We start from the raw sequence: 26,803 nt of genomic DNA, 5'->3' as shown, positions 1-26,803 counted from the left end.
GAAGTTGCTGTAATCCAAGGTGAAGATTTTGATTTGATGTATGATATTCTAAAACTCCAGCAGTGTTTCCATTTGTTTGAGTTAAGCCACTGTCAATTGCTAAAATGGAGGCATACATAACAGCACATCTTGGTACCTGTGTTGTGGCAGGCATAGACATCTCTTTTGTTGCCTCTCAGCCATCCATAGCCTCTGAAGGTTGCCACAAAGTTGATATTTTACAACTTACTGTAACGTTCTCCCTAAAACAGATTGGAAAAATGCTTGGGTTAAATTTTAATACATTATTGATGAGCCAATTTTTATCATTGCTCAGAAGTTTGAACTGGGAAGTAAATAATTGTGTCCCTATACCTGCACTCCTATCTGAGAGCTGAAGGACGAGGATTTGAAAAAGCATCTTGCTACCATTACGTTGTAAAATTGCTTTTAGCCATTTGTGAGCGGTAGCTTTGTAACGGTGGTCGGGGTCTAATTGAGGGCACGTGAGCCTCACTCGAACACAGGAGGACTTACTTCTGAGTAGGCTATGTATGGGATTGCAGTGCACATGTCTAGTCTGGGCAATTCCCTGCTCCCCTAGCACTGTGTGTAGAGAATTACTGTAATGCTAACTTGGTTGCTGTAACTGCTTTGAACTTGGGCTGTTGCAGAATTTGCTGCCATGTTTCCATGTTGAATAGAGGGGTGCATTTCATTCATTTTTTTTCCAGAGTTTCTTGGGGCACATCTAACTGCTGGAAGCTGGACAGCACCAGCGCTCTTTCTCTTAATCCTTTTTTGGATTTGTGTTTTACTTTTCGTTACTGCCTCTGGCAGTGGCAGCAGAGCTCCTCAGTGGCAGCCAGCCAGCAATATTATGTCCCTGGAACATTGCTAAGCAAGAGGTAGCATTGTTTGATTGATGCTGGGAAGACTATGGGGGGAATACTCCCAAGGCTCAAATCCTATGCCCTGCTAGGATTAAGCTCCATCAAACGCAGTGGGATGTGCTTCTGAGTAGACATGTGCAAGATTGCATTGAAACTGAGGAGGGGAGTCTTCATCATCACAAACTTCAGCTGGCTATCAAGGCCAGCCAAAACTCTGATGGCCCCTGCCCTTTCCTAATGTAAAGGAAGACATTTCTCATAGAATCATAGAGTTGGAAGGGACCCTGAGCCCAATCTAGTCCAATGCCCTGCAGTGCAGGAATATGCAGCTGTCTCTTACAGGGATCGAACCTGCAACCTTGGCATTGTCAGCACCATACCTACTGAGGTATCCGAGCTTAGATTTGTTTCTAGGTTTGTTGCTTAAAAACTATAGAGCAATGATGTTTGGAGTTGTGCAGCAGTTATTACCGCTAGGGTTGTTATTCAGAGAGATAACACTTGTCTTGTTATGTTTGTGGTTTTGTCTTTATTTTGAAAGGCAGGCAAGAGCCAAAATGGTCACAATTTATTGTGGAAATTATCCTAGACATAAATTGCTCATAACAATACCAATCGTGCAAGCCTTAATTCTTCAAGGGAATTATTGTGTAAGGGGAATTGTTGCACAAATCCACCCATCTTATCATAACCACATGATTAGAAGATTGTAAAGCATGCATTGCAATAGGTAGCTAGTTCAATCATTTATGACATGATTGAAATCTTATAGTGCCATCATCTTTGAGGACATTTTCATAGTTGTACAATATAAGCTATGAATCCTTCTTCATACCTTGCCTCAGCCCATGGGCTTGCTAGGGGGCCTTAAGAAAACTCGCATCAATCACTTTCCCCCTTCCTCTGTAGTAAGAATATGTTTGGACATTCCCTTACAGAACTGGTTCAAAGATTATGGAGTTAACATCCGCGTTTGATCTTGCCAATGCTTAGATTTACTTTTACCTTTACTATGGCTCCTTTTTTTGATAATGTTTGTTTCCTGCTTTTGTAAGCCTCATTCTTGCACACTGCTCTGGCACGGCACAACGAATGTTGCCATCTATTTTTGACTAACCACAGCTTAGCCTTAAGTCTGAATCTGGACAACCTGCAGTTAATCTTAACTATGAAACCTGCATTTTTTTTTAGTAAACTACAGTTAAAATTAACCACAGTTTAGGGCTCAGGTATAACACTAAACTGGGGTTGTTATTAATAATAATAATAATAATAATAATAATAATAATAATAATAATAATACCAGATAGAAGCTGCGAGTCTCCTCATAGCTACACCCAGGCATGGGAGAGTGTGCAGATCCAAGGCTCACACAGGCAGCTCCTCCTAATGCTAAATCATGGAGGGAGGGAGCGCATGAATGTCATACTTGCACAGGCTCATATTGGTAACACTAAAATGTGATTTAGTGTAACCATCTGAATGTAGCCACTGTTGAAAACCAGTTGGATGTCTCCATTTGGTGGGAAAAGTGGAGTATAAATCTGATCATAAATATAAATGAAGCCTGGGTGGTAACTTTCATAAATGGAGCAGAGCTTTCCTGACTCCTGCTACCTCCTGCAGCTTCCTGTGGTCTCATCCCAATTGAGTTGGGTCCTTTGGGAAAGGTGTAAGATTATTTTTTGGGTGGGGGAACGACTGCTGATGGAGGAGAGACTTGTCGGAAATACCTCCTTACAAGAGTACAAGAGAAGGAGAACAACTTGGAATCTAAGACAATTGATGTTACTTCTTTGAATATTCCAAAGAGCTATACAAATGATAAATGTGGATGAATTTGCCTTGACAAGTAATGTAGGTTGAGTTTACATAAGCACCGAATGGCCTCTAGCCACAAGAACTCTTATTCCACTGCTGTATATCTTTTAACCATTTGTGGGTTGCATTTATAATAAGGAACCACGTAAAATTACAGGCATTTAGTTAACAGAGCGTAACCCAATTGTTATTTCCTAGGAGTCGGCCAAGGTTTCTGAACTAAATCCTAATGCAAAAGTATGGGGGAATCATATGTTACATGTGGAAGCAAGCGGGGCTAATGATGGTGGCGTGAGCAAAACCTGGGAAGAAATAGCAGATCATCCACCAGATTCCTGCAAAGAAGGTACGATTCTAGCTGAGTATGCTGGTCCTCTGAGCCTTTTCTTTCTAATTTAAAGCAGATAAAGAATTTCTTGGTTTGTGACTCCTGCAACTTTTTCTGCAGGGTTGGAGGCCAACGGTGATGGTGACAAAAAGCACCAGAATGAATCGTTAACAGAACTGCAAGAACCATCACTGACAGCTCCACTGTCAGACCAGACAGATATGAACCCTTTGGCTCTAGATCATTCAGAGTATGAATCTATACACGAAAACACTCAGACAGGTAAGAAAGAGGAGGCTTCCTTGTATGTTTTTAAAATGATTTTCCAACTTACAAAATGACCCCCAGTGTTTATCCTAAATATGTCTTTGACAGGAACTTATAAATTACAAGCTACTGAAGAAATTTACCTGGGCAACACTGAATTATAGGAATTGCTACAGAAATGATTAAACAGTAACAATAGTTGCTTGTAGGAATCCTTGATGCATAGTCTGAAATAAGTAGTGCCTATTAATGTAACAATTTTACCAGCACATTTGCATGTATTTATATGTGGGGCTCAGTCTGCTTCATTTAGGACAAACCACTGTTTGCCCCCGGGCTTGTGACTACAGTACATTTAAAGAAATACCAGATTGATCATATGTACAATATTTCAAATGTTCAAACTTGCCTCCGTCATTAAAAAGCAATCTAAACTTTGAAGTCTCAACAGCCCAGACAATGCTAGGAACTTTGAACCTTCAATGTCTTGGGTAGTGAATATATTTACTAGATGAACTGAGTATTTTATAGGATCACAGGATGTAGTGTTGACATGTTATCTTGGAAGTCTAAGTTGTATAATGAAAAGTGCCTACAGTGCATAATTCAGGAGTAGTGCTCTCTAGTTCCCACCATCCCTGACCATCGGCCATGTTTATTTTAATTTTTTTTTAAAATGAAGATTGTATTCTTTGGCAAAGGCAAGAAAAGCTGAATGGTTCACATTATGCACATTTTATTTGCTTAATTCAGTAATTCTGCTTTTGCTAGTTACAGAGAAAGACAAACTTTGCAGGGCATTACATCTGCTCACTGTGCAACCCACACATGACATTGCCTACATGGTATCAATCCTCCACAATCTCAGGGCCAGAAACTTGCTTTGCAGCTAGTGTCAAATACTGTGTTTTCAGGGTGTGAACATAGGATTTCAACCAATGCACAGCTCTACCATTTTTATACAGTATATAGGCTGAGGATAGATACCACCTGCCTGGGGTACTGTCTGTTTTAAACTAATGTTATTGGGGAAACCTAATAACTCATCTAAGGAAGTCACATTGCACAAGCATTTTTCTGTTGTGCAAACAGGCAGATATCATTGGATGTTGTTCAGTGCAGCCTAACACTATAATTCTTGTGTCATTTCTTCTGAGTCCAGAAAAGGAACTTTTCAAAACATTATATAATTCTCTTATCCATCTTAATCAATTTGGAGCTCCCTTCTGCTTTTTTCCAACTGATAATCTAAGTTTTTACTTAATAGAATAAACAACAACAACAACAACAACAACAACAACAACAACAACAATTTATTATTTATACCCCGCCCATCTGGCTGGGTTTCCCCAGGCACTCTGGGCGGCTTCCAACAAAACACTAAAATACAATAACCTATTAAACATTAAAAGCTTCACTAAACAGGGCTGCCTTTAGATGTCTTCTAAAAGTTTGGTAGTTATTTTTCTCTTTGATACCTGGTGGGAGGGCATTCCACAGGGCGGGTGCCACTACCGAGAAGGCCCTCTGCCTGGTTCCCTGTAACTTGGCTTCTTGCAGCGAGGGAACTGCCAGAAGCCCTCGGAGCTGGACCTCAGTGTCTGGGCAGAACGATGGAGGTTGAGACGCTCCTTCAGGTATACTGGACCGAGGCCGTTTAGCAAAAAGAATTTAGCTCGTGTCTGCTGCAACGTCTGATGGCAAGAATTTCCACTGTAGTACCAAACACAATCCTGGCTGTTAAAATTATAATGAATAATGCAACTTTCTTACATAAGAGTTTCTTACATAAGAGTTTCATGTTGGTCTTTGTACTTTGAAGCTAACAAATGAATTTTTTTTCATATTATATCATTATATCATGGTGCTGTGCACATATTTCAAACTGCTTTCTCGGCAGTAATATATTTCAAGTTTTAAAGATGACGTTTGAGATACTTGTCTGCATTGAGTGTGTAAAGGGTGTACATAACAGAGCAGAAAAAATAAATACTAGAAGCCTTCTTGATAGCTTCCAGATATATAAAAATTTATTCCTGTTCAAATATTTACATATTTTACATCACCCTTATTTCTTAAAAGCTATTGCAACTGGAAAGGAATCCTAACTAATTTGTCAGTTGTTTATGTATTGATGGTAATATAAAATGATTGCTGCTTGGCTTTTCAATGGAGCCAACCTTTTCTAATGAGATGGGGTGGGTAGACTGTGGATGCAAGCTTATGTGTGTCTAAGCTCCACCAAAGTTTCTGCTGAGTCCGGATATTTAGGATCATGTGCAAGATACTCTTTGTGTCATGAGTTGGTATGAAGGGTACTTTATTTAACCTCTATTGCCATTGCAAATAAGGTGACCTTTGACACTTGAAGGAAGCTACTTTTTATGAAGGCTTGGTTTCTCCCCCAACTTTGTAAAACTCATGTCTTCTGTTTCTAGAAGGTAAAGAACAGCTGCAGTCAGAAGGTCAGGAAGACTTGCGAGAAGTACTGAAAAAAACACTGGAGTTCTGTTTATCTAGGTAAGCATAACATGTATTCAGTAGTGACCACTCATGCTGTATTTATTTAAAGCATTTTTGTTGGTAGCAAGAAAAATAGAGATATATAGAATTCTTAGATGCCAATATCCAGGTTTGGGGAAAATATTATTGCAAAATATGCAGCAAAGCAAAGCAAAATCTGCAGCATAGAGAGAGACCACTCATTTGATAAGTTAAAAAAGGTTGATTTATATACTCACAAAGGACGGGTCCATGTGCTTTTCCATGCAGCATTCAGTAAAGGTTGCACAGGCATTAAAACGTGGCTTAGTTATACTGGTGAAAGTTCCTAAATTATTGGTGTAGGAATTTAAGAGAGACCTGTTAGAGTGATGTGGTCTGCGCTTGGAGCAAGCAGCTCAGATCTCCCAAATTGAGCTTCTCAAGTAGACTGTGAGGTACAGCGATAAGGCTTGATTACATTCCTCCCAGGTTGGAGGGGAGCGACATAGCTAAGCCTGCCAGGCCAGCTTACTCTGTGGCATCAAACCCTTCATGCATTAATTAGACTTAGGCATGTTGGTTATCCCACATTTTTATCCCACTCTTCATACCAGAAAAGAAAAAGGCTTCCAGAGCAGTTTACAGATATTTGCCTTTTAGGATGATAGGTTAGGTCATGTGTGAGGAACCTTTGCCCTTTCAGATGCTGCTGAGTTACAACTCCCGATCAGCTCTAGTGAGCATGTTGATCAATAAGCAAGTCAAATGCAACTTTTTCGCTTGTGTAAAGATAAAGAAAGGAGTTTTATAATGAAGACTCTGCTTTCCTTCAACAGAGAGAATCTTGCCAGTGACATGTACCTTATATCTCAGATGGACAGTGATCAGTATGTGCCAATAATGACAGTAGCAAACCTTGATCACGTCAAGAAGCTGAGTACTGATATGGATTTGATTGTTGAAGTGCTGCGATGTAAGTAATTGACAAAGCACCTATTTTTGACTTGAAGATGAATAGTGAGTTTTTGTTCTGTGAGGTGCATAGCATTGGGGGAGGGTTGAAGCCAGCGGGTAAGTGCAACATTTAGAAAACTGTACTTAAATGACAATAAACCTGTCTTAGCAGTAAATTCATGCTTGCAGCGAGAGACCTGCCATTTAATCTTCTGTTTTATACAATAGATTTATTGGAGAATGCCCCTCTGTCAAACTGCTCGACTTGGGTATCCTAATGATACTGCTGAGGCTTTCTGGATTGTTGCAGTTAAACGTATATTCAGTATGTAGCTTGTTTAGCGTCAGCCACTACAGACTTTTCTAAGTGGAAAAATTTTTGTATCGTGGCTAAAGTATTTGAAAGTAATTACCACTGGTGTGAGGCAGTTTGGAATCTGATAAGTGAAGCGCTTTATTCTCACTCCTGATGATTTGTTTAGTGTAGTACCAAAGAGTAGTATTGGAATGTACACTCTTTCATTTCAAAGTGGGGAAAAGGGCAATACAAGGTGGACTTTCTAACAGAGTAAGACTGGTAGGAGTGGGTTCCCCCCTCTGAAAGGCTTCACTAAGAGGTGTGGTGAACACTCCAGGATCTTTCCTAAAGTAAGTTGTTTGCCTGGGAGACTTGACAGGCATGTTCCACGTTTGTACACATTTATTTACAAACTGGAGATGAATAAGGTAACAGATCTTACTCTAGTCCTACAAAACTGCAGTCTGTGCAATACAAAGCCTTGCTTAACTGGTTGAATTCAAAGTAACTGTGTTGTATGTGTCTTCCCCTAGCATTGCCTTTAGTCCAAGTGGACGAGAAGGGTGAAAAAGTCAGGCCAAACCAGAATCGCTGCATTGTGATTTTACGTGAAGTACCTGAATCTACTCCAATTGAAGTAAGTTCCGTATACAGCAGTCAAACAATTCGCAACATGCTTTTAAAAAATCCCACCCACCCTATACCTTTGCCATGGTGCTAGGTGGCTACAGCTTTAATTGTGATTCTCTCTCTTGGCGATCACTTGTGGCCAAGTAAGCTTTTCTTCCATATAATATTTTCCAAGTAAGATTTACTTCCATATAATTGTGCATTCATGATATCACTCACAATTTTATAAAGCGTACAAGGAAAACAATCCCACACTCAACCAATAACTAAATACCTGTTTAAAAGAAAATATTGAATTGCCGCTGAGATGCCATTTATACCTTGTCAGAAAGAGGTTTCTGGAGCCTTTTAGACAGCGAGTGCCGCTCTACATGCTTCCACCATAAAGTTAAGGCTGCTCCTGGAAGACAGATTCCAAATCAATAAATGTAGAGCAATGGGCAACATTTTGAGTGAGGTGTTCTAACTAGCTCATTGACAGCAGAAGAGATCAAGGAGGTTGAGTAAATGCTCTTTGAAGAGAAAGAGATGTTTTAAGAAATCAAAAAAGTAATATTGGTGTTCATGCAGAGTGATATTAACAGGAAAACACAATTTCCTGAGTCATAAAGTTTGACTTAGGAACGTCAATAAGGGTGTATCTGCTGTTAATCTGTTAATTGAAGGTTAACACGGTATGTCTTTGTATTTACAGTTCAGTGAGTAGTATCTGAACTGTACTGGAATAGACCCAATTGAAATCAATGGACTTTAAATTAGTGATAGGTGTGACTTAGTCAGGTGCCACCCTGAAATTGTTTAGGCACCAACATCAAACCTTTAGGTGGCAGCCTTTGCATAGTTGAAAAGAAATCAGGTCCCTGGAATGATGGGACATTGTCAGTACCCTGCTCCATAGCCCTTTCTTGTTGAAATTAAGGATAGTCAGTGATATTTTTTGCCATCAGTTCTAATGAGGCCTTTACTTGCTTGGTCCTAAATGAACCTTCTGTTGTACTTGTCAGTGAACCCTCTTTCCCACCAATCTTTCCTTAGGAGGTCGAAGCACTCTTCAAGGGAGATAACTTGCCTAGGTTCATCAACTGTGAGTTTGCCTATAATGACAACTGGTTTATTACATTTGAGTCTGAAGCAGATGCACAGCAGGTAAGCTCTCGCTTTTTTGTTGCACATATTTAGTTTGTGTCAATTATCGGTTTTGGAGATTAATTACTGTGACACTCTTGACTGAGGTGGTGTGAACAGACCTCCACAAACAAAGTTGGTCCATAATACAATGTTCATGTAGGAAATGGCAGGAAGACATCATATAGTTGCACAGAACAGCAGCCTTCATAATTCAGAGAAATTCATTGTTGTCTAGTCATGGTTTCCATAATTAAGTCTAGAATACATGTACTTCTTGGAAATTTTAAATCCGACTAAAAGGAGTGATTCAGCCAACTGCTGTTGTGATTACGATAAGTCTTAATTGTGCCTTTCTTGTCTGGGCTGCTCTCAAAAGCTGGTTTAGACCCTAGAGTGGAATTTTTGAAATGGAGTAAGTAGCTTCCTGCTCCCATCTTTACTGTGATTTTAGTACCACATATGATCATTGCCAAGCAGGGTTAAAATGAAACCTGATAATGCCTCTGACCATATGCTGAGGACCTGTCTGTAATCCAGTATAAACCTGAATTGGACCCAAGTATTCTTAAATAGGGAAGAACTGATATTGTTTGAGTTAATATCTGTGTGTGCATAATGATATACTTTTTCTTGTTAACTTGCTATATCTGCTGCCTTTCACACAAACATATTTTTCACTCTTAAAGGCTTATAGATACCTTAGAGAAGAAGTGAAAACCTTCCAAGGAAAACCAATTAAGGTAAATACGTTTTGTTTTTTAGTGTTCACTGAAATACTTCTGAGAGTGGTCGTCTTTCTCTTAGGCTGATTCTTCTAAGATCATGCTCTTCTGTCTTTTAGGCAAGAATAAAAGCAAAGGCTATAGCTATAAACACATTTTTGCCAAAGAATGGATACAGACCTCTGGACATGAACATCTACACACAGCGTTATACAACATCATTTTACATACCTCCAGTATACAGCCCCCAACAGCAGTTTCCACTGTACAGCTTAATTGCCCCACAGACGTGGTCAACAACACATAGCTATCTTGATCCATCACTGGTAAGCACTTCAGAATCATTCCTTTGTTGCTTTTTAAATGTTCATGCTGTTACTTAGTCTTGAATATAATCGGGGCATACTAGATTCAGTTTATAGCTCCATAATAACTGGTGTACTTCCTGAATCTGTTTTACGTACTCTTACTTCTCAACCCATATATTAGCATTACACCATGTTCCTCATTTTTAGATTATTTTGTAGCAGCAAGTCAGAGTAGCTAAAGACAATGAGAAAGAAGGCCTCTTGAATGTTTTTAATTCTGTTAAATCCCCTTCAGTGTAAATTGAAGTGATGATAGGAACTAAGGACTTGATTATTTATCCTCATAATCTTAAGACCAGGTGTTTCGCTCAAGCTACATATTAAGTAAAATTGCATGGCAGAATCGTCCTTGCATTTCAGACTTCCAAACTACGTGCAGTGCTTAAGGGGTTTTGACCTCAGCCTCTCCCTTACATGCTAACTTTCTGCAGACACTAAATGTTTTTTATGTAAAGGAGCAATTGATTTGAGACAGCCTGCCCCATGGCAGTTGACTGTACACCCAGAATACATAGGTCTTACGAGGAAGTATGCTTCATTCTCCTTCCTTTTTGCAATCCAGTGTCCCCAGGCACATGTTGAATATTCTCCATGCAAAAGGAAGATGGGTAATTTGGAAGAGAAAATTGGTTGAGACACAGGACTGGGCTGTTTCTGATCATAACCTCACTTCTGATGAGTACTTCAGATAGTTTCCTTGGAATTCATGAAAACTGTCCAGAATACCCATATTTTTTGAGAAGCCATAGCATAAGCATAACACTTGGGTCAGAGATACAAGGCAAAAACTTAAAATAGAAATGTTAAGTATGTCTTTTTGAATGCCAGTTGCTGGGAATCAGAAGTTGGGGGTGGGATGCACTCAGATCAGGCTTTCAGGTCTCCAAATGCTTCTGATAACCTCTAGGTTAGATTACTGCAACACATTGTACATGGGGCTGCCTCTGAAGACAGTTCGGAAACTTAAGCTGGTGCAGAATTCTGTGACCAGGTTGCCTACCAGAGCAAGACAGTTTGAGCATATTGCAACCATCCTGGCCCGACTGCACTAGCTGCCAATTATTTTCCGGGTCCAATCCAAAGTGCTGGTTTTGACCTATGAAGCCTTAAACAGCTCAGGGACACAATTATGTCAAGGACCGCCAACCCAGACCTTGCAATCATCACCTGAGGCCCTTTTTTCATGCGCCCCCTCCATAAGAGGTCCAGAGGATGGCAACACAAGAGCGGGCCTTTTCTGTGGTGGCTCCCCATCTGTAGGATGTTCTCCTCAGGGAGGTTCACCTGGTGCCTTCATTACATATCTTTAGGTGCCAGGCAAAAACATTACTCCATAACCAGACCATTTAAATGTGTGTTTGGCAGGGTGATTATTGCTTTGCTTTTGTTCTATTTAGTATTTTGTGTTCTCATTTTGTATTTTTATGTTGCGAACCACCCTGTGATCTTCTGAGGAAGAATGGCATACTAAATAAATTAACTAACTTACCTGCTTCGCCACTGTGAGGACTGGATCCTGGTCTAGCTGGGCTATACACCTGGGCCAGCAAGTGCTGATCTTAATGTAAAAATCAGTCCTGTGAGGTCATTTCAAGAACTCTTGAGAGTCTCTTAAATCTACAGCTGTGTAACTTGCAGTACTTCTGTTCCATAGGTAACACCGTTTCCAAATACTGGATTTATCAATGGTTTTACATCTCCTACTTTCAAGCCTACTACTTCTCCACTGACTTCACTCAGGCAGTATACACCTAGAAGCAGGCAAGTTCTGGAAATAAGTTTTCATCTTTTGCTCTGTTAAGTTATATCTGTCGTGGGAATTATTGGAATGGCATTTGCCAGGAGTATGTATCACTTTGGGATGTTCACTTCTCTTGAATACTATGGCCTGTCCTCACTTTATAATTGTATAAAGAACCATTCCAGTGGTGCCTCTAGTTACAAACTTAATTCGTTCTGGAGGTCCGTTCTTAACCTGAAACTGTTCTTAACCTGAGGCACCACTTTAGCTAATGGGGCCTACCACGCCACCTGCGCACAATTTCTGTTCTCATCCTGAGGTAAAGTTCTTAACCTGAGGTACTACTTCTGGGTTAGCAGAGTCTGTAACCCGAGGTGTTTGTAACCCGAAGTACCACTGTAATTGGTTTTTTATTTTTTAAAAAACCCAGACCTTAATTACAACCCTGGGTTATGTTAATGTTACAGTAGCAATTTGAACAATTGATTAAGGGAAGTGGCCTACGTGACCTCCCCAAATGGAAATCTATGCTGCTGGGAGGAATAATAATTTTACAAGATTTGCAGGCGTTGTGTCTTCATGAAGTGCTGTGGTCACAGATCTCAATGTGATGAGACAGGCTTCTTCTAAAAGAGACATTGTTGGCTTCTAGAGCCAGAAGAACTGAACTACATGTATGTGAAGCAGTGGGAGGAGAGGGGATGATGGCTGAGAGGAGAATAGAGTCAGTGCTGGAGCTGCAAGGTATTTAATATCCTCAAGGGCAGGTACGTATAGAATGACCACTCTCTCTTGACTGTGGTTAAAAGATGAGAACGGACCATAAAATCACATATAGTGGTACCTTGGGTTAAGAACTTAATTCGTTCCAGAGGTCCGTTCTTAACCTGAGACTGTTCTTAACCTGAGACACTTTAGCTAATGGGGCCTCCTGCTGCTGCCGCGCCGCCGGAGCACGATTTCTCTTCTCATCCTGAAGCAAAGTTCTTAACCCAAGGTACTATTTCTGGGTTAGCGGAGTCTGTAACCTGAAGCGTCTGTAACCCGAGGTACCACTGTACCTCTACCCCAGAGTAAATTCCACCCTCCCATCTTATCCACTGGTTCAGGCTAACCAGACAGAGAGTTAACCACAGTTAAGATTGATGCCAAGATCTCCGTCTTGGTTAAGGTGGGCGGAGCGCACATTCTCATGATGGAAGCCATTGCATCTACAGAAGCACCAGGCCTTTCTGGACAACAATTAAGGATTTATTATGTTTTCAGAATGTATTAGAAAAATTATATAGAAAGGTTTATTGTTTTGTGTTCATTCAAATGTAAGATAAAACATATGCAAAGGGACTTGACAGGAAGTCAAAGTTGAAGAACAGATTTTGGAAGATAAAAGGGAAAAAATATTTACTTTCATTGTTAGCATTTTCTGTGCGGGTGTGTGGGTGTCTGCACATGTGTGTTGTTGTATGCAATGTTTGGGAGGAAATAAGACGGTAAATAACAAATAACAAACTAAATATCGATGTATGTAATTTTTTTTCTTAATTATATTTAGTGGTAGTATGGCTGTATTGTTTTTTGTAACATAAAACCATTCAATAAAAATTATAAAAAAAGAAGAAGAAGCACCAGGCCTTTCCATATAAATAGACTTTGTGGAAGTAAATGTATCTTCTTTGTAGAAGATAGATTTTGAGAAGAAGACAGATGTTACAACTTGTCCTGATAAAATTACAGACCTTTGTCATGTTATGTAATAAAGTTTCCTTTGATTGCTCTAAAAGATCACGCCACATTTCCCCATGAGTGTTGGGTGGATTCCCGCCACAGCCTGAACAATTTATGTATTCGGTAAACATTTGCCTTATGCTATAAAAGGAATAGCCTTTAGAAAGTTCTTCAGCGCGGTTCTGGAAGTTGTCTGCAGATTTTGCACGATGGTTTAAATTATGTCTTTTGTTTCTCCCCCAGAAATCCCAGCAAATCACATCTACGGCATACAATACCCAGTGCGGACAGAGGGCCAGGACTTTTAGAGAGCCCTACAATATTCAATTTTTCTGCTGACCGCTTAATCAACGGTGTCAGGAGCCCGCAAACAAGGCAACCAGGGCAAAACAGGACACGGATGCAAAGTACGACAAGTTATACCAAGCGTGAAGTGGGCAGTGGGCGAGTAGAGCCTGCTACTTTAGACTCATCCCCAAACTTAGGTAGAGGAAGGTGAGTACTGGAACATTTATTAAGCACTTTTGTTGACTAAGTGCTGCTCAGAGCTCCATTAAATCATGTGTTTCCACCATGTGGGAGTAATGAAAAGTGGAAGATGAAACCCCAGGTGAGGAGGGAGATTGAATTGCGGGGAAAGAGAAAAGAAAATAACTTTTAAAAGCATCTTTTTAAAAGGGTTTTTGTATAAATGAGAGGCTGGGAAAGAAATTCCACAGATGAGGTGCGTCTAAGAAAACAGGCGTGCAAGAACTGAGAAGATGCTTACTAACAAAAAGATTAGAATCTGTATTGACACAAAAAATTGGCAGACTGAAGTGAGTGGGAAGATTTCTGATGGCTACATAAAGAGGACTGCAACAGTTTGGAATGCTTCTAGGGCAATGAGTCCAAGAGAGGGAAATAATTGCTTGTAGAAAGAGGCATTAACATGGTGACAAGTCGAAGTGAAGAAGTACCAAACTAAAAAAAGAAACATCTGGTTGGGAAAGTGTTTTGGTGTTAAACTAGGGTCCATATCAAAATATGGCAAACCATATTCAATCTAATAACATATTTCTGTTGCTTTAGTTGTTATATAACTATTTACAATTTGGGATAGGTAGTCTGAAGAAGTGTGCATGCACACGAAAGCTCATACCAAGAACTAACTTAGTTGGTCTTTAAGGTGCTACTGGAAGGAATTTTTTTATTTTGACTATTTACAATTTGGAAGTTGCAATTTAGCTTACTTATTTATCCTGGCTGCCTTCGGTTATGGAGTCCAAGACACTGCTCATGTGGCTCCCATGCAGGTACTGGTTAGGCTGAGACCTGCTTAGTTCTACCAAGGTGGTAATCTCATTGGCCTCATTGGCCCTGGGATCCTAGAACCTTTGTTGCTTGGTGCTCTGTGATTTGACAGGGAGAAATTGTGTTCAGAATGAAGACCGCAAGCTGGCTGCATCTGGTCTTTTCAGGAACACAAATACTTTACTTGGTGGGGGTCAGTTGATATTGCACGGGCTAGGGACAAGAATTTTAAACTCAGTAAGGATGATCAGCCAAGGAAGAACTGGAGGGCACAAAAGACATCTTAATAATCTGCCAAACATTCCTTTTGGTTTCTAAGCCTTCAACAGAGCTTTCTCTGCCAGAGTTGTGAAACTGGAAATGTGGGGGGTGGTGTTTTTGTAAGAGATGTTTTTTAGGAAGCCCAATTCCTTGCCAGAAATTTATTTCTGTGCTGCTTGAATGGACTGAATAGGCATGGCTTTCTGTGTGTGCCATCATTGCAATGTAAACGCTTATTGGACCTTGCACTTCATTAGCATTGATATGTGGTGGTTTTCAACTTTTCCTCTTGTTTGTTTCCAATAGTAGTGCTCTGGACACCTTTTTATTTTACTGCAAATCTATGAGATATTACACGTACACATGCACAGATAATTGATTTTTTGTCATTCTTCCCCTAACCCGTCATCTGAGTGCTAAGAGCAGATTGATAGATTTCATAAGCCTTTGTAGGTATCTGTTGTCAAGCTACTGTCTTACAGTCTAGCCCTTGTGCCTGGTGTTACTGTGCTAGTTCTTATTTGACACTGCAGACTCTTATTCTATGAATGCAGTCATTTGTTGCTACCATTTGTAATACCAAAACTGCAGAGAGAAATGGAATCGAATGGAGTGGCTGGAACCCTGAGCAGAACTCAGCACTTCAGTCTTTTTTGTCCTTTATAAAAATCTATTACTAATCAGCCTTATGTTCATTGCCTTTATTTGTTACTTAGAAAACATAAGAGAATTGTGAGACAATTGCTTACAAAGGATTTAGGTCTCCTGTAAACTTGCAAGAAACCCCAAATTCCTAGTGCTGTAGATATTTATACAGGTACCAAGCCATGGTATGGATAGTAGAACAATGTAGCTTGCCTTGAACAAGGAGCGCTAACATTATGCAAGAGAACGAAAGCAACTGCATGATGTCCACGACCATAGTGTCTCATACCAAATGTAAACGAACTGTGAAAAAGACACTATGAATAAAAAACGGAGATGTTATTTGTACTTTTCCTTGTTTATATGTTTGTTTTGTAACACAAGGAAATCTTGAATAAAAACTTCTTCTTTTTTACAAAAAACAGGAGCAAGAGCACCGTGTACTTGGCTGTGGCATAGTCAGCCCTTAATCATTTGAGACAAAAGCACCGAAAGACATGGGAAAAAATAGTGGTGGGGAATTTGTTAGTTTGTTTATATTCCCTCCTTTTTCCCTGATGGGGCTCCCCAGGCAACTTTCAGATAAAAGCAAACCGAAAAAAGCTAACTGCCATTATCCCAGAATGTATTATTTATCAACATATTTTTCATTGACAAAAATTGGAAAATGAAGCGGTAATGCAATCTTTGCAGCTTAATAGTTGAAATGCAGGCTATTTAATGTGTGTCAGGATTTGATTGTATTCTCTGAAGAACAAGACGGCTATACAGGTGAATGACTTCTATCAGCTTCCTATGCTTTAAAGTTCTAGCCAGAGAATAATGGCAGCACCTGTACTTTGAAACTCCCTGCCACTTGAGATCAAGCAGGCGCCTTCACTGTAATCTTTTTTGCGCCTGCTAGAAACATTATTGTTTAAACAAGCCAACTAGATGCTTAGAAAGTTGAGGTAACTTTAATCTGTTTTAGTATTTTTAACTTTGCATATTTCAAAGTAATGGCTGTGAATTTTTTCTTGTTTTATCTGTTTGTAAACCTCTTTGAGCTTGTTTTTTTTACAATCAAGTGGTGTAGAAATTTTAGGAATTATATAAATAAATAATATTCAGGTGAAGGTTACAAAGACTCAAGCTTGCAGCACACCACAAGATTGGAATTCCATTCCAAAACCAGAATCTGCCAGTTAGAAAGCATGCTGGGAAAACTAATTGCTTGCATTACCTTTACCTACTTAGCATCCCCTTGCTTTTATGAATAGGCAGGGTTAATTAAATAATCTGACGTGGAGGAAGTTACATTGATGCAGCCGGGGAATTAAGGTGACATACAACATTATTCCACCTCCCTCCCAAAAGATCATATCCTCCCAGCAACTCTGTGAGGTTGATAGGCCAAGAGATAAGTGTCTGGACCCAAGGTCATGTAGTGAGCTTCTTACCAGCGATGCATAGAGCAAAAGTTTCTTATTACATTGATTTTTCTGCTTCCAGGAAAAACTCGTATGGCTATCGAAAGAAGAGAGAAGACAAGTTTACGGTGAGTTTGTTATGGCTGCAAATATCATGAATGACATAGTAATACGTGAAATGATTGACATGATATAATTACTAAAGAATAAAATACAGTCAGTAGCTCCTGAGGGTCGTGAGGTGAATACCAAGACTGGAGCAGAGTCATTTTTTTTATCAGGGTTACTGAAAAGCAGGCTTGGCTAAAATGGTCCTCACCCACCCGTCCACTATTTCTCCTCCCAGCCAGAGACTAGTCTGCTTTCATTGGAAGGAGAAAATCCCCATAACAAAATGGATATTAGATCTGCTTCTTTGTGAAGTTAAGGTCATGCAGATCCTCTTTGATCCCCATTTTCCCCAACCCTTGTCTCCTCTTGGTTGCATTTCCCCTCCCAATTCTTTCTCTCCACAGTTCCAAGCCATTTTCCTCCTCTTTTGTGGTGGCATCTTTTACACCGCGAGGGGTGTTTTGTGCATTGAGATGTGCCCCCCCCCTTTCTGTGTAGTTCCTCCCCCAATAACTGCATCTGGTTGATGACCAGCTTCCTTTAAAACTTTCTCCACGTGTGCAATGGTAGAAACAGCCTTTTAAATGAAGTATGAGACTTGCAGGTTCTCCCGATAAGTCTGCCATCATTTTCAATTTGCCTGTAGCAAACCAACTGGGGCCATGATCAAGTGAATTTGGTCTCTGTGGAAACATGTTTCCATGTGCATAGCTGACGTGTCCCTTTAGGTAAAGGTAAAGGGACCCCTGACAATTAGGTCCAGTCGTGACTGACTCTGGGGTTGCGGCGCTCATCTCGCTTTATTGGCCGAGGGAGCCGGTGTACAGTTTGCGGGTCATGTGGCCAGCATGACTAAGCCGCTTCTGGCGAACCAGAACAGCGCAGAGAAATGCCGTTTACCTTCCCACCGGAGCGATACCTATTTATCTACTTGCACTTTGACGTGCTTTCGAACTGCTAGGTTGGCAGGAACAGGGACAGAGCAACGGGAGCTCACCCCCTCATGGGGATTCGAACCGCCGACCTTCTGATCGGCAAGTCCTAGGCTCTGTGGTTTAACCCACAGCGCCACCCGCGCCCCTTACACACCTCATATTTCACAAGTGCTTAAGTGCTTGAACATGAGTAGTTCACATGTGGTCATCTGGATCCTGGCCTGGGTCTATGTCTTCATGTATTTTAGTCCCTTAAAATGGTTTTTGAAACTATACAGATGGTTCACAAAGAACTCCTTTCATTTTTGTGGATAGAAATGATAATCTGTATGACTTACTTTTCTTTGTTTAAGAAGTCTTTGGAGAATATTGGGACATAGATGCATATAGCAGGTGTGGCAATAGTTTTTGTTGTTAAAAAAGCACAAGTAGATGACTAATGTTAAGATGTTTTTAAAAGTTCATAGTCTTTCAGTGAAGCCTAACATTTCTTACCCGACACTTTTTTCTCTTGCAGAGAGGACAAACGCAGTCTCCACCACCACCAAAGCCTCCATCCCCAAGTTTTGAATTGGGACTGTCCAGTTTCCCTCCATTGCCTGGAGCTGCTGGGAATCTAAAGACTGAAGACTTGTTTGAAAACAGACTATCAAATGTGATAGTAGGAGGAACATCGAAAGAAAGAGTGAGTATGCAGCTGAACTGGGCAGGGGATCTGCAAATGAAGGCATCCTCCCCCTAGCAATTGCCCTTTTTTCTCCTTTGGGAAGCCTGACTTGTGCTGTGAATCGATCTGCGACACTTGTGAAACATTTGTCAGGAAAGAGTTAATGCTCGGTTGCAAATTCATCTGAAGGCTGGCTTTTTAAATTGGATTTCAGTAAACTGATGTAGCTGAGTAACAGACAGATTTCTTAAACAAACCTACACTGGTCCAAAGAGGTTCGTATCAGTGGCCAGATGGACTTGGCAGTGACACAGAATGCTTAGTATCATAGATACGTAGAGTTGGAAGGGACCCTGAGGGTCAGCTAGTCCACCTCCCTGCAATACAGGAATCTCAACACATGGTCCCCCATCCAATTTGAAACCACACTGGACTCTGCTTAGCTTTGCAAATCTGCCAGCAGTTTTATTGCTGCAGCACTCTCTTATTGATGATCAAAGAAAATCAGGAAGGAAAAGGGTGCTGTTTCAATATATGGTTGTCCTTGCCCAGATGCAAAGCTCATAACAACCAACTGTAAAGGTGCCACCTTCTACTTAATAAGATAGTCAATCTTGCCTTAGTTTTAATACCTGAATAGACTTCTGAGCGGTTTAGAAGCAGAAAAGCCAACTACACAAACATACATCCAGAATTAAAGTACAGTACTATCATCACTGACAAGGAGCTCTCCAGAGTGTTTGGTCAAAGGTTCTCTTGGACCTCTAGTGAGAGATGGCATGAACATGAGACCTTTTCACTTGTTGCAGAAATGACACCTAGCACAAAAAAGTAGCAGTGTGGGATTTTCCTGTTTGTGGTGCCAGCCAGTCATGCCCTCTTACAGCATGCTCTATTCCATAACACCCCCCCCCAGATATTTTGAAACCCCGAACCCTTCCCTCCCTCCACTGTAAACCTTGGAGTTCCCTCAGTCTCTGCTCCCTCTTGTTCATTCTGCCTGCATAAGGATCCACACTCAGAGAATTGAATTTCTCTTGGTATACACGATGGCTTGTGCTGGTCTACTCAGCTTTAGCCACTACCAAGCGCTGCAGTTTATTCGATACTCCTGCTTGGAATAAAATGCTTGGATGCAAGCAGAAGAAGAAGAAGAGTTTGGATTTGATATCCCACCTTTCACTCCCTTCAAGGAGTCTCAAAGCAGCTAACATTCTCCTTTCCCTTCCTCCCCCACAACAAACACTCTGTGAGGTGAGTGGGGCTGAGAGACTTCAGAGAAGTGTGACCGGCCCAAGGTCACCCAGCAGCTGCATGTGGAGGAGCGGAGACGCGAACCCAGTTCCCCAGATTACGAGACTACCGCTCTTAACCACAGCAGCCCTGTGCAGAGTCCTGCCTGCTGAATAAAGCATTCTCACTAATCCCTTAAAACCACTGCTGAGGGTTAGGGGTCATGCAGAGTGTGGTGTGGTGTGGCACAGATGAAATCAGCCTACAGAATAAAGGCCAGCATCCAACCAACTTGTTCTGCCAGCGCAAGCATTTATGCTCCTGCAACAGAACTTTCCTCCCTTCTTCCTCTTGCTTGCATCTGCACCCTCTCCAAATCTGCGCTGGGATTGGAGGGTTGGAGGAAGGCCAGATTTAGAGGGCGCTTGTTCGCACAAGCAGCGTTCTGCATCCAAACCAAACATTTCCTTAACTTGTTTTGAAATCTCTGGAGCTATTGCTCTAGGTTAGTGGTTCTCCAACTTCTTTCTCTGGGCCACACTTTCAGAATAAATATTTGCTCACGCCACACCAATTTTTTTATTGGTAAGGAATACATTGGAAAACTAAAAGGAACCACTCCTAGCAGTGCTTGATTTATAACATAGAACACAGCTGCTTTATAATATGATCATGGGGCACCCAGAAAATATAAAACAATGCAGCGACATAAGAACATGAATCATTCCCACACACTTGATGCTCTTGCTCTCTTTTTGAAAAGATATCTATCGATACTCTGGAAATAAAAATATTTTGATACGATACTATACTACACTGAAATGTTTAACTGTTTCTTGGTCTCTGTTGGAACCTTTTTTGCAAGTCTGCTTCTATAAAGGCTTTGAGTGTATGTTGCCTTGAGTTGAAATGCATTGCAAATGACCCGAAATTTGTTTTCTTCAGAACCTCAGCGCGACTACTAGTACAAACACTATTCCATCAGGAGTTCCTCGAGAGCCTTTGTTGCCAGTTTCTTCTTCTCTACCCGGGACGTTTGAAAGGTCTCCTTCCCCATCCCAGCCTCCTGAGTAAGGACTTAATTATACATGGCTTTAAATATACTGCTCTGAATCAACAGTTTGCATTTCCCATCATCAAAAGGTTAGGTGTGACACTGTGTGAATAGCTCTTGAAAAATTCAGTTCAATAACACCCCATGCGTGACCCACAGCAGTAGTCTAGAATTTACTTTTAATTTTGCATGCTCAAACACTAACTTCAAGCCTGACTCTTAAAGAGGAGAAAAAGCATCATTTGCATGCATCCAAAGTGGGAGGAGCGAATGATCATTGGTTCCCTACAGCAAAAGACAGGAATAGAGGCTTCTGCATGTTGACTTTAGTGTGCTGAACGCAAAGTTGTTCATTACGTTCACATGTTGCTTTGTACTACTTTGCAGTGACTCCAAAGTCATGGACAAGCAGCAAAGAGAGACCCCAAATATTGAAAGACTTTCTTCTGTACTCACTACCGCTTGCAAATCAGTACAAGTCAATGGGGCTGCTGTAGCAGTAAGTGCATTTGACATTCATTAAGGCATTCTCTGTTTAATTAGCACCTTCTGTCCTCAGCTATTAAATGATAGAGGAGTTATTTACTGCAATAAAAAAATCAAGAAAATTCCAAGTGACTTGGCTTCCTGAGAACAAAGAAGTTGAGGGGCGGTGGGGTGGAGAAAAGGAGAGCTAGAAATCTGCTCTGCTTTCCTGGTGTTACCTACTTTCTTGGCATTACTTGATGGCTCTCACGGCCACCAGGTGGTGAGAACTTCTGTGATCAGTTGAAGTGCCCCAAAATATGCCATGCCCTCAGCAGCCACAATACTGCTTAGTGAGCTCCCTTTCTAATCATTGCGGACACACGTTTGTTGCACTACAGGTCTTACCTAATTTGTTTAAGACACTTACTCCTGTCCTGAGAAATTGGGAGCTCCAAGGCTGCTGATGGGCAAAATTTTAAAATCATAATAAATGGCCAACGGCTTAAATGGAAATGAATAAAATTAAGAAAACACGAAACAGCAAAAGGAGAATGACACAATAAACTGAATCATGATGAAAAGAAAAATGCCCGTTCTTTATGCCAAATAGATAAATGGAACAGAATAATTGTTGCCAGATGTCTGAACACCCAGCCTAAATGTTGGATTTGAAAGTTGTTGCGTGCTAGGAATCAGGAATCCACAGTTTCTGTCTCGTGTCATCCATGCCTTTTCAGCTCTCCTGTGTGTTCTTCCCCACCTGCCCAGTTCTCCCAAGTAGTTGTCCCAAAGTCTGCATGTGCATCTCTACTATGTCACTCTGCTTGCCCCTTATGCGTCAACCACTCGAGCTGTTCCAACTCCCATTGAGACAAACGTGCTTTCCCGAGTTCTTAAACGGCAGCTCTTGTTGGTAAAATGAAAATTCTAAGCACGGCTTCCTTCCCAAATCTTGGAGCGTGATTGAGACCCACTTTTGTAGCTGCACCATTCCCCTTGATCGGTCTTACCTTTGCTGCCCCAAATAAATGTCGCTGTTGTGGTATAGCTCTGTCCTGTGCTTTTGATCATGCAGGAGTTGCGAAAACCTAGTTACGCAGAGATCTGTCAGAGGACAACCAAGGACCCGTCACCCGTGCAGCCCCCAAAAGAACAGAAGCCAAACACTGTCACCTGTGGGAAAGATGAAAGGAAACTCACAGAAACACTAGAGAGAAGCAAAGAACCCCCTCCTGTGAAGTCCAATCCAGGACAGCCCAAAGACCAGAGGAGACAGCCGTCAGGGCGCAAGTCCCCACCTCCAGCCGTTGGGAAACGTCTGACGAAAGAACAGAGCACCCCTCCCAAATCTCCTCAGTGAAACTAGGGCTTAGGAGGAGGTTTTAAAAGTTCTCACCATGAAGTAAACCCATGTTGCCACTCAGAGTACAAAGAATGAGTTGCTGGTTAGGAGCTTGCAGTGCGTATTATGTATATGAAATGCCTGCAAGGTAATTATTTTTTTGTTTCTTTGTAAATCAGATTGTTCCTCCAATTCTCTTGCTCTCCACCCCACCCCCCACCAAATTCCCCTTGAGCAAATGGTCTACTCTGTCAGGGTTTAATTAATCTAAACCTTACATTTAGGTTGGTGCTGAACTGGAGGTGATGCCTAAAATCCTTTTCTTTTCCCTAAAGGGAAGACGTATTCATCCGGGGGGGGGGGGGAGATCAATTTTTTTTATTAAGCCTCCATGTGGCTGTGTGAATACAAGCTCTATCTAATGAGTTATTTTCCTAATCTATTAAGCAGAATAATGCTGCTGTAGTTTTTAAATAACTGGTCTGTAAGTACATATCTTTAAAAAAAAAAATCCAGAAGACTAGTAACAGCAGCAAATATTTTGAGTGCAAAGAAAAGCAGGTGTTTTATAAGCAGTAAGACAAGTTGCATGTTCGGTTGTTTTTTTCTTTTTTAAAATTTTGGCTGCTGTAGCACATCAAATAAATTAGACTTTTAAGGTTTCGAAATACATACAATTCTGATGTTTTAAATTTCAACCATTTCCCCCCCCCCTTGACGAAATGTGAACCTGATAAAGATCAGCTTCTCTAAAAGGTTTTGTTTTGATGGACTTGCAAGCAAGTAACCAGCTTCTCAATCCAGAATAAAATGGTTTCTTGAATTTCAGGAAAAGAGAAAAACAAAGCACATTGTGAATAAACAATAATAATAATAATAATAAAGTACATAAGCCCTTGCAAAATGGCAGGTGCCTGCTAATGGCTGTTTTTCACAAGATAGCACAATAGCACTCTTGTGAGGATGATCTCAATTCCCCCCCCCAAAAAAAAAAGCCGGAATAAATTAATTTTGAGTCACTACTGTCCTTACTGGTTTACCCCTGTGCTCTGTGTAGGTTTTTAAATCTATGCTCAAAGTGCTCTTTGAAAGAGTTCATATCTTAATCGGCCTAAGTGCTGACACCTTTCTATACCTGCATACATTGGCATATGGATTTAATTATTATTTTTCAGTCCATGGGATAATGGAGTTCTCTCTCTTTTTTTGCGTGTGCATGTATGGTAAAGGAAGAGGTCCCTGTTTCTGTCTGGAGTGAGCTTTGTCACACTTACTTACTTTTAGAAGTGGCATGCTTTCTGAAGGACAAGGATGCACTAAATTAATGAGTTTCTAATAAAGTTGACTATAAATTATTTTTGTTTTTAAATGCCTAAAGTTTTTCTTTGAGTGTTTAAGCAGCAGATGGTTCGGATGAAAATGTTTTCCTGCTGAATAGTTTATTCCACACAAAAAAAGGAGGTTTATTTAAACAACTGATTTTTTAAAAGAATTATTTCCATCCAATATTTAAAGACTTGAATTTTATTTAAACTTGAAAATGACTTTGCCTTAACTTTTGTATAAGACAGCTTATAGTTACTGAAGTCTGACCCTCTCATGGGTTAGTGTGGGTGGCATATACAGAATTACTCAGTTACAGTATGTATGTATTGTCACTGGTCTTACTGGGTAAACACACTGTAGTACAGGAAGTAGCGGCAGTTTTTTTGTAATATACCTTAAAAGATCTTAAGCAGTTGATCTTTTTCAAAATGTTGAAAATCTGTAAATGGAAATAGTCAATACTGTATTAAATATGTGCACTTGGAAGTGTGTGCTTTTGCTTGTACAGGTGTAAATAATCAGAACATATAAAAAGGTACCATTAAAAAACTGATAAAAATTATTGATATATTATAAATGTTGCTGTTGAGCTGGATGTAGATAAACTAAATGTTGTGGTTTGAATATTACTTTAATTTGTTTTTTTCCTTGTTTCTTTTACTTTATTCTGGTGTGCTGAGCTGATTCTGCCTCTTCACTGCAAAAGGGAATTGGAGAAAGTCTGTCTTAAAAGCCCTGACATTTTAAAAACTCTCTGGAAGTGTGTATTTTGACCAGTATGAAACATGGTTATGCAATGTAATTTTCAACTCTGACTTATAAGCTGCGATTATTATTTTTTTAAAGAACCGGAATTGGAAAGAAATGACATTGCCACAATTACACAGCCCCAGTGTTTACTCAACCACTCTTAAGGCCAAAATATTAGCAAGTACATATCTTGGGATTTGTTTCCTCATAAAACACATAGGGCAGTTGAATTCTTGACATAGGTTGCTGCTATTTTAATTGTCCTCTTAAAAGAATAAAAAATAAAAAAACCAGCCTGCTTTTTGCACTGCAGAATTTAAAATAAGCAAGCTGGGATCTGTTTGTTCCTTCCTGAAAAGGCACACTTTGAGAATTCAAAATCAACAAACTGGGACTGTTGTTGGGTTTTAATGTTTATCCCTTACCCAATGAGCAGTGGGGGAACGGCAGCTAGATTGGGGTATGGTTTGGGCCAATGATAAGATTCCTTTGTTTGCCTGTTGAAAGCATGAAGGAAACAGCTGCAGATGAAGTGGGAAGTGGCTGCAGCGAGTGTGTGGAGCTAATCATTACAGCCAACTGAATATATGCAGACCAGCAGGTGGATTGTTCCTGTTCTCATGCATTCGGCTGCCACTTGTGCTAGGATAATACACTGTAATTCTCACACAATTAACAGTCTGTGTAAAAGAGTTTAAAACTTTACTGCAATAGCTTTATAAACAATAAATAAATAAGAAGCAAAAAGTGTCATGCCAAATAACTTCTCCAATCACTTTAATACTTTCCCAGTCAGACTGTATGGGGCTGCTGGAACAGAAGTTCATATCCCACAGAGTGTTTTACATACAGCTATTGAGTTCTGCTAATTTTTATTTTATTTTATTTTTTGAAATTTTAAAACCTCCCCCGAAAGCTGAGATTCTGGTTAGAATGATCAGGCCGGGCCCGTTACAATTGGACTCCTTCCCTACCCAACCACCAATCCCAATTTGTAGGATTGCTTTGGTGCTCGTGTATAAAGACAGCTTTTCCTGAGGCTGTTTGTTCGAGAAATGTATTTAAAGGTAGAAATTTTTGCTTCTGGAGGAGGAAAAAAAGTACAATAATTTTCCACCCAGCTGCCCCACCTCAAGTTTACATACTGTCACACAAAAAAACAAACTTGTCAGGCTCATTTATTTTTATTAATTTTTTGCTCCCCCCCCCTTTTTTTTTGGTTTGCTGCCTCTTAGCTAAACACACATAACCAGTGGGCAACGGGATGCCCTTACTTGTGAGTGTGATGCAGTGTATCATGAACAACCACTGACTGTAGGGCTCTGCACCAGCCTCTGTATCTCTTTCAGCTTGCTGCAGCCCTTAGGTATTGTGTAGCCTGTTACACTGATAGCAGCAGACAATCGAAGACACACCTGGCGAGGGCAGCAGCTGCCAAGTCACAAAACAGGAGGTGTAAAATGGAGGCCTTTTTTTCCCCCTGAGGGTGTTTGTTTTTTGTTCTTCTTCCATTTAAGACTGGAATCAAGCTTACATGTAAACTATTGGTAATTTAAGTTTCCTTTTGTGTCATAAAATGTACAACTGTCTAAAACTGTAGGTTATGAAAAAAATAAAGATTTAGGCACTGTTGAATTTCTCTTTTTTTAAATTAAACTTCTTACAACAGTATTTTTCCACTTCCTTTGTCTTTGCACCCACTCGTGTGTAGTTGTAGTCTTGCTGCTTCAGAGACACATATCAGGAGTTCCTTTGCTTAAGCCGTAACATTTCCGCGAGTTAATGCACTTGCAGAGCAATAAATGCTACACCAAAAAAACCTGGACATCTTGCCCATTTGTGCAAGGAGTTTGCTGCTTCATGGCTAAGCTTTTTGACCAAAAGTCCATTGCGGGTTCACATTGGGCAGATTGTGAGAGCGAAGTTTTGGGTGGTGGGTTTCTGTTTTGCTTTAAATAAAACCTTGTGTAT

The 26,803-nt window shown here is 40.4% G+C and overlaps 1 protein-coding gene across 1 annotated transcript in view; it reads left to right on the top strand.

The window, feature by feature from the left end:
• The window catches only part of LARP4B (La ribonucleoprotein 4B), a 58,026-nt gene extending 31,559 nt beyond the window's left edge, over positions 1-26,467 (top strand). The window contains exons 3-17 of the mRNA XM_083466869.1: positions 2,892-3,039; positions 3,142-3,303; positions 5,727-5,808; positions 6,609-6,745; positions 7,558-7,661; positions 8,690-8,800; positions 9,469-9,522; positions 9,624-9,830; positions 11,527-11,633; positions 13,582-13,833; positions 17,029-17,074; positions 18,510-18,677; positions 20,838-20,962; positions 21,334-21,445; positions 22,490-26,467. Coding sequence (XP_083322995.1) covers positions 2,892-3,039; positions 3,142-3,303; positions 5,727-5,808; positions 6,609-6,745; positions 7,558-7,661; positions 8,690-8,800; positions 9,469-9,522; positions 9,624-9,830; positions 11,527-11,633; positions 13,582-13,833; positions 17,029-17,074; positions 18,510-18,677; positions 20,838-20,962; positions 21,334-21,445; positions 22,490-22,774 — 2,100 coding nt within the window. The 3' untranslated portion in view covers positions 22,775-26,467. The remainder of the gene's footprint in view (positions 1-2,891; positions 3,040-3,141; positions 3,304-5,726; positions 5,809-6,608; positions 6,746-7,557; positions 7,662-8,689; positions 8,801-9,468; positions 9,523-9,623; positions 9,831-11,526; positions 11,634-13,581; positions 13,834-17,028; positions 17,075-18,509; positions 18,678-20,837; positions 20,963-21,333; positions 21,446-22,489) is intronic.
• Positions 26,468-26,803: the final 336 nt, after the last annotated feature.

Source organism: Podarcis liolepis (genome assembly GCF_965112155.1).
Source record: "Podarcis liolepis genome assembly, chromosome: 12".
Lineage (NCBI taxonomy): Eukaryota > Metazoa > Chordata > Lepidosauria > Squamata > Lacertidae > Podarcis > Podarcis liolepis.
The sequence above is the reverse complement of the archived record's forward strand: the minus strand, read 5'-3'. Positions and strand labels throughout refer to the sequence as shown.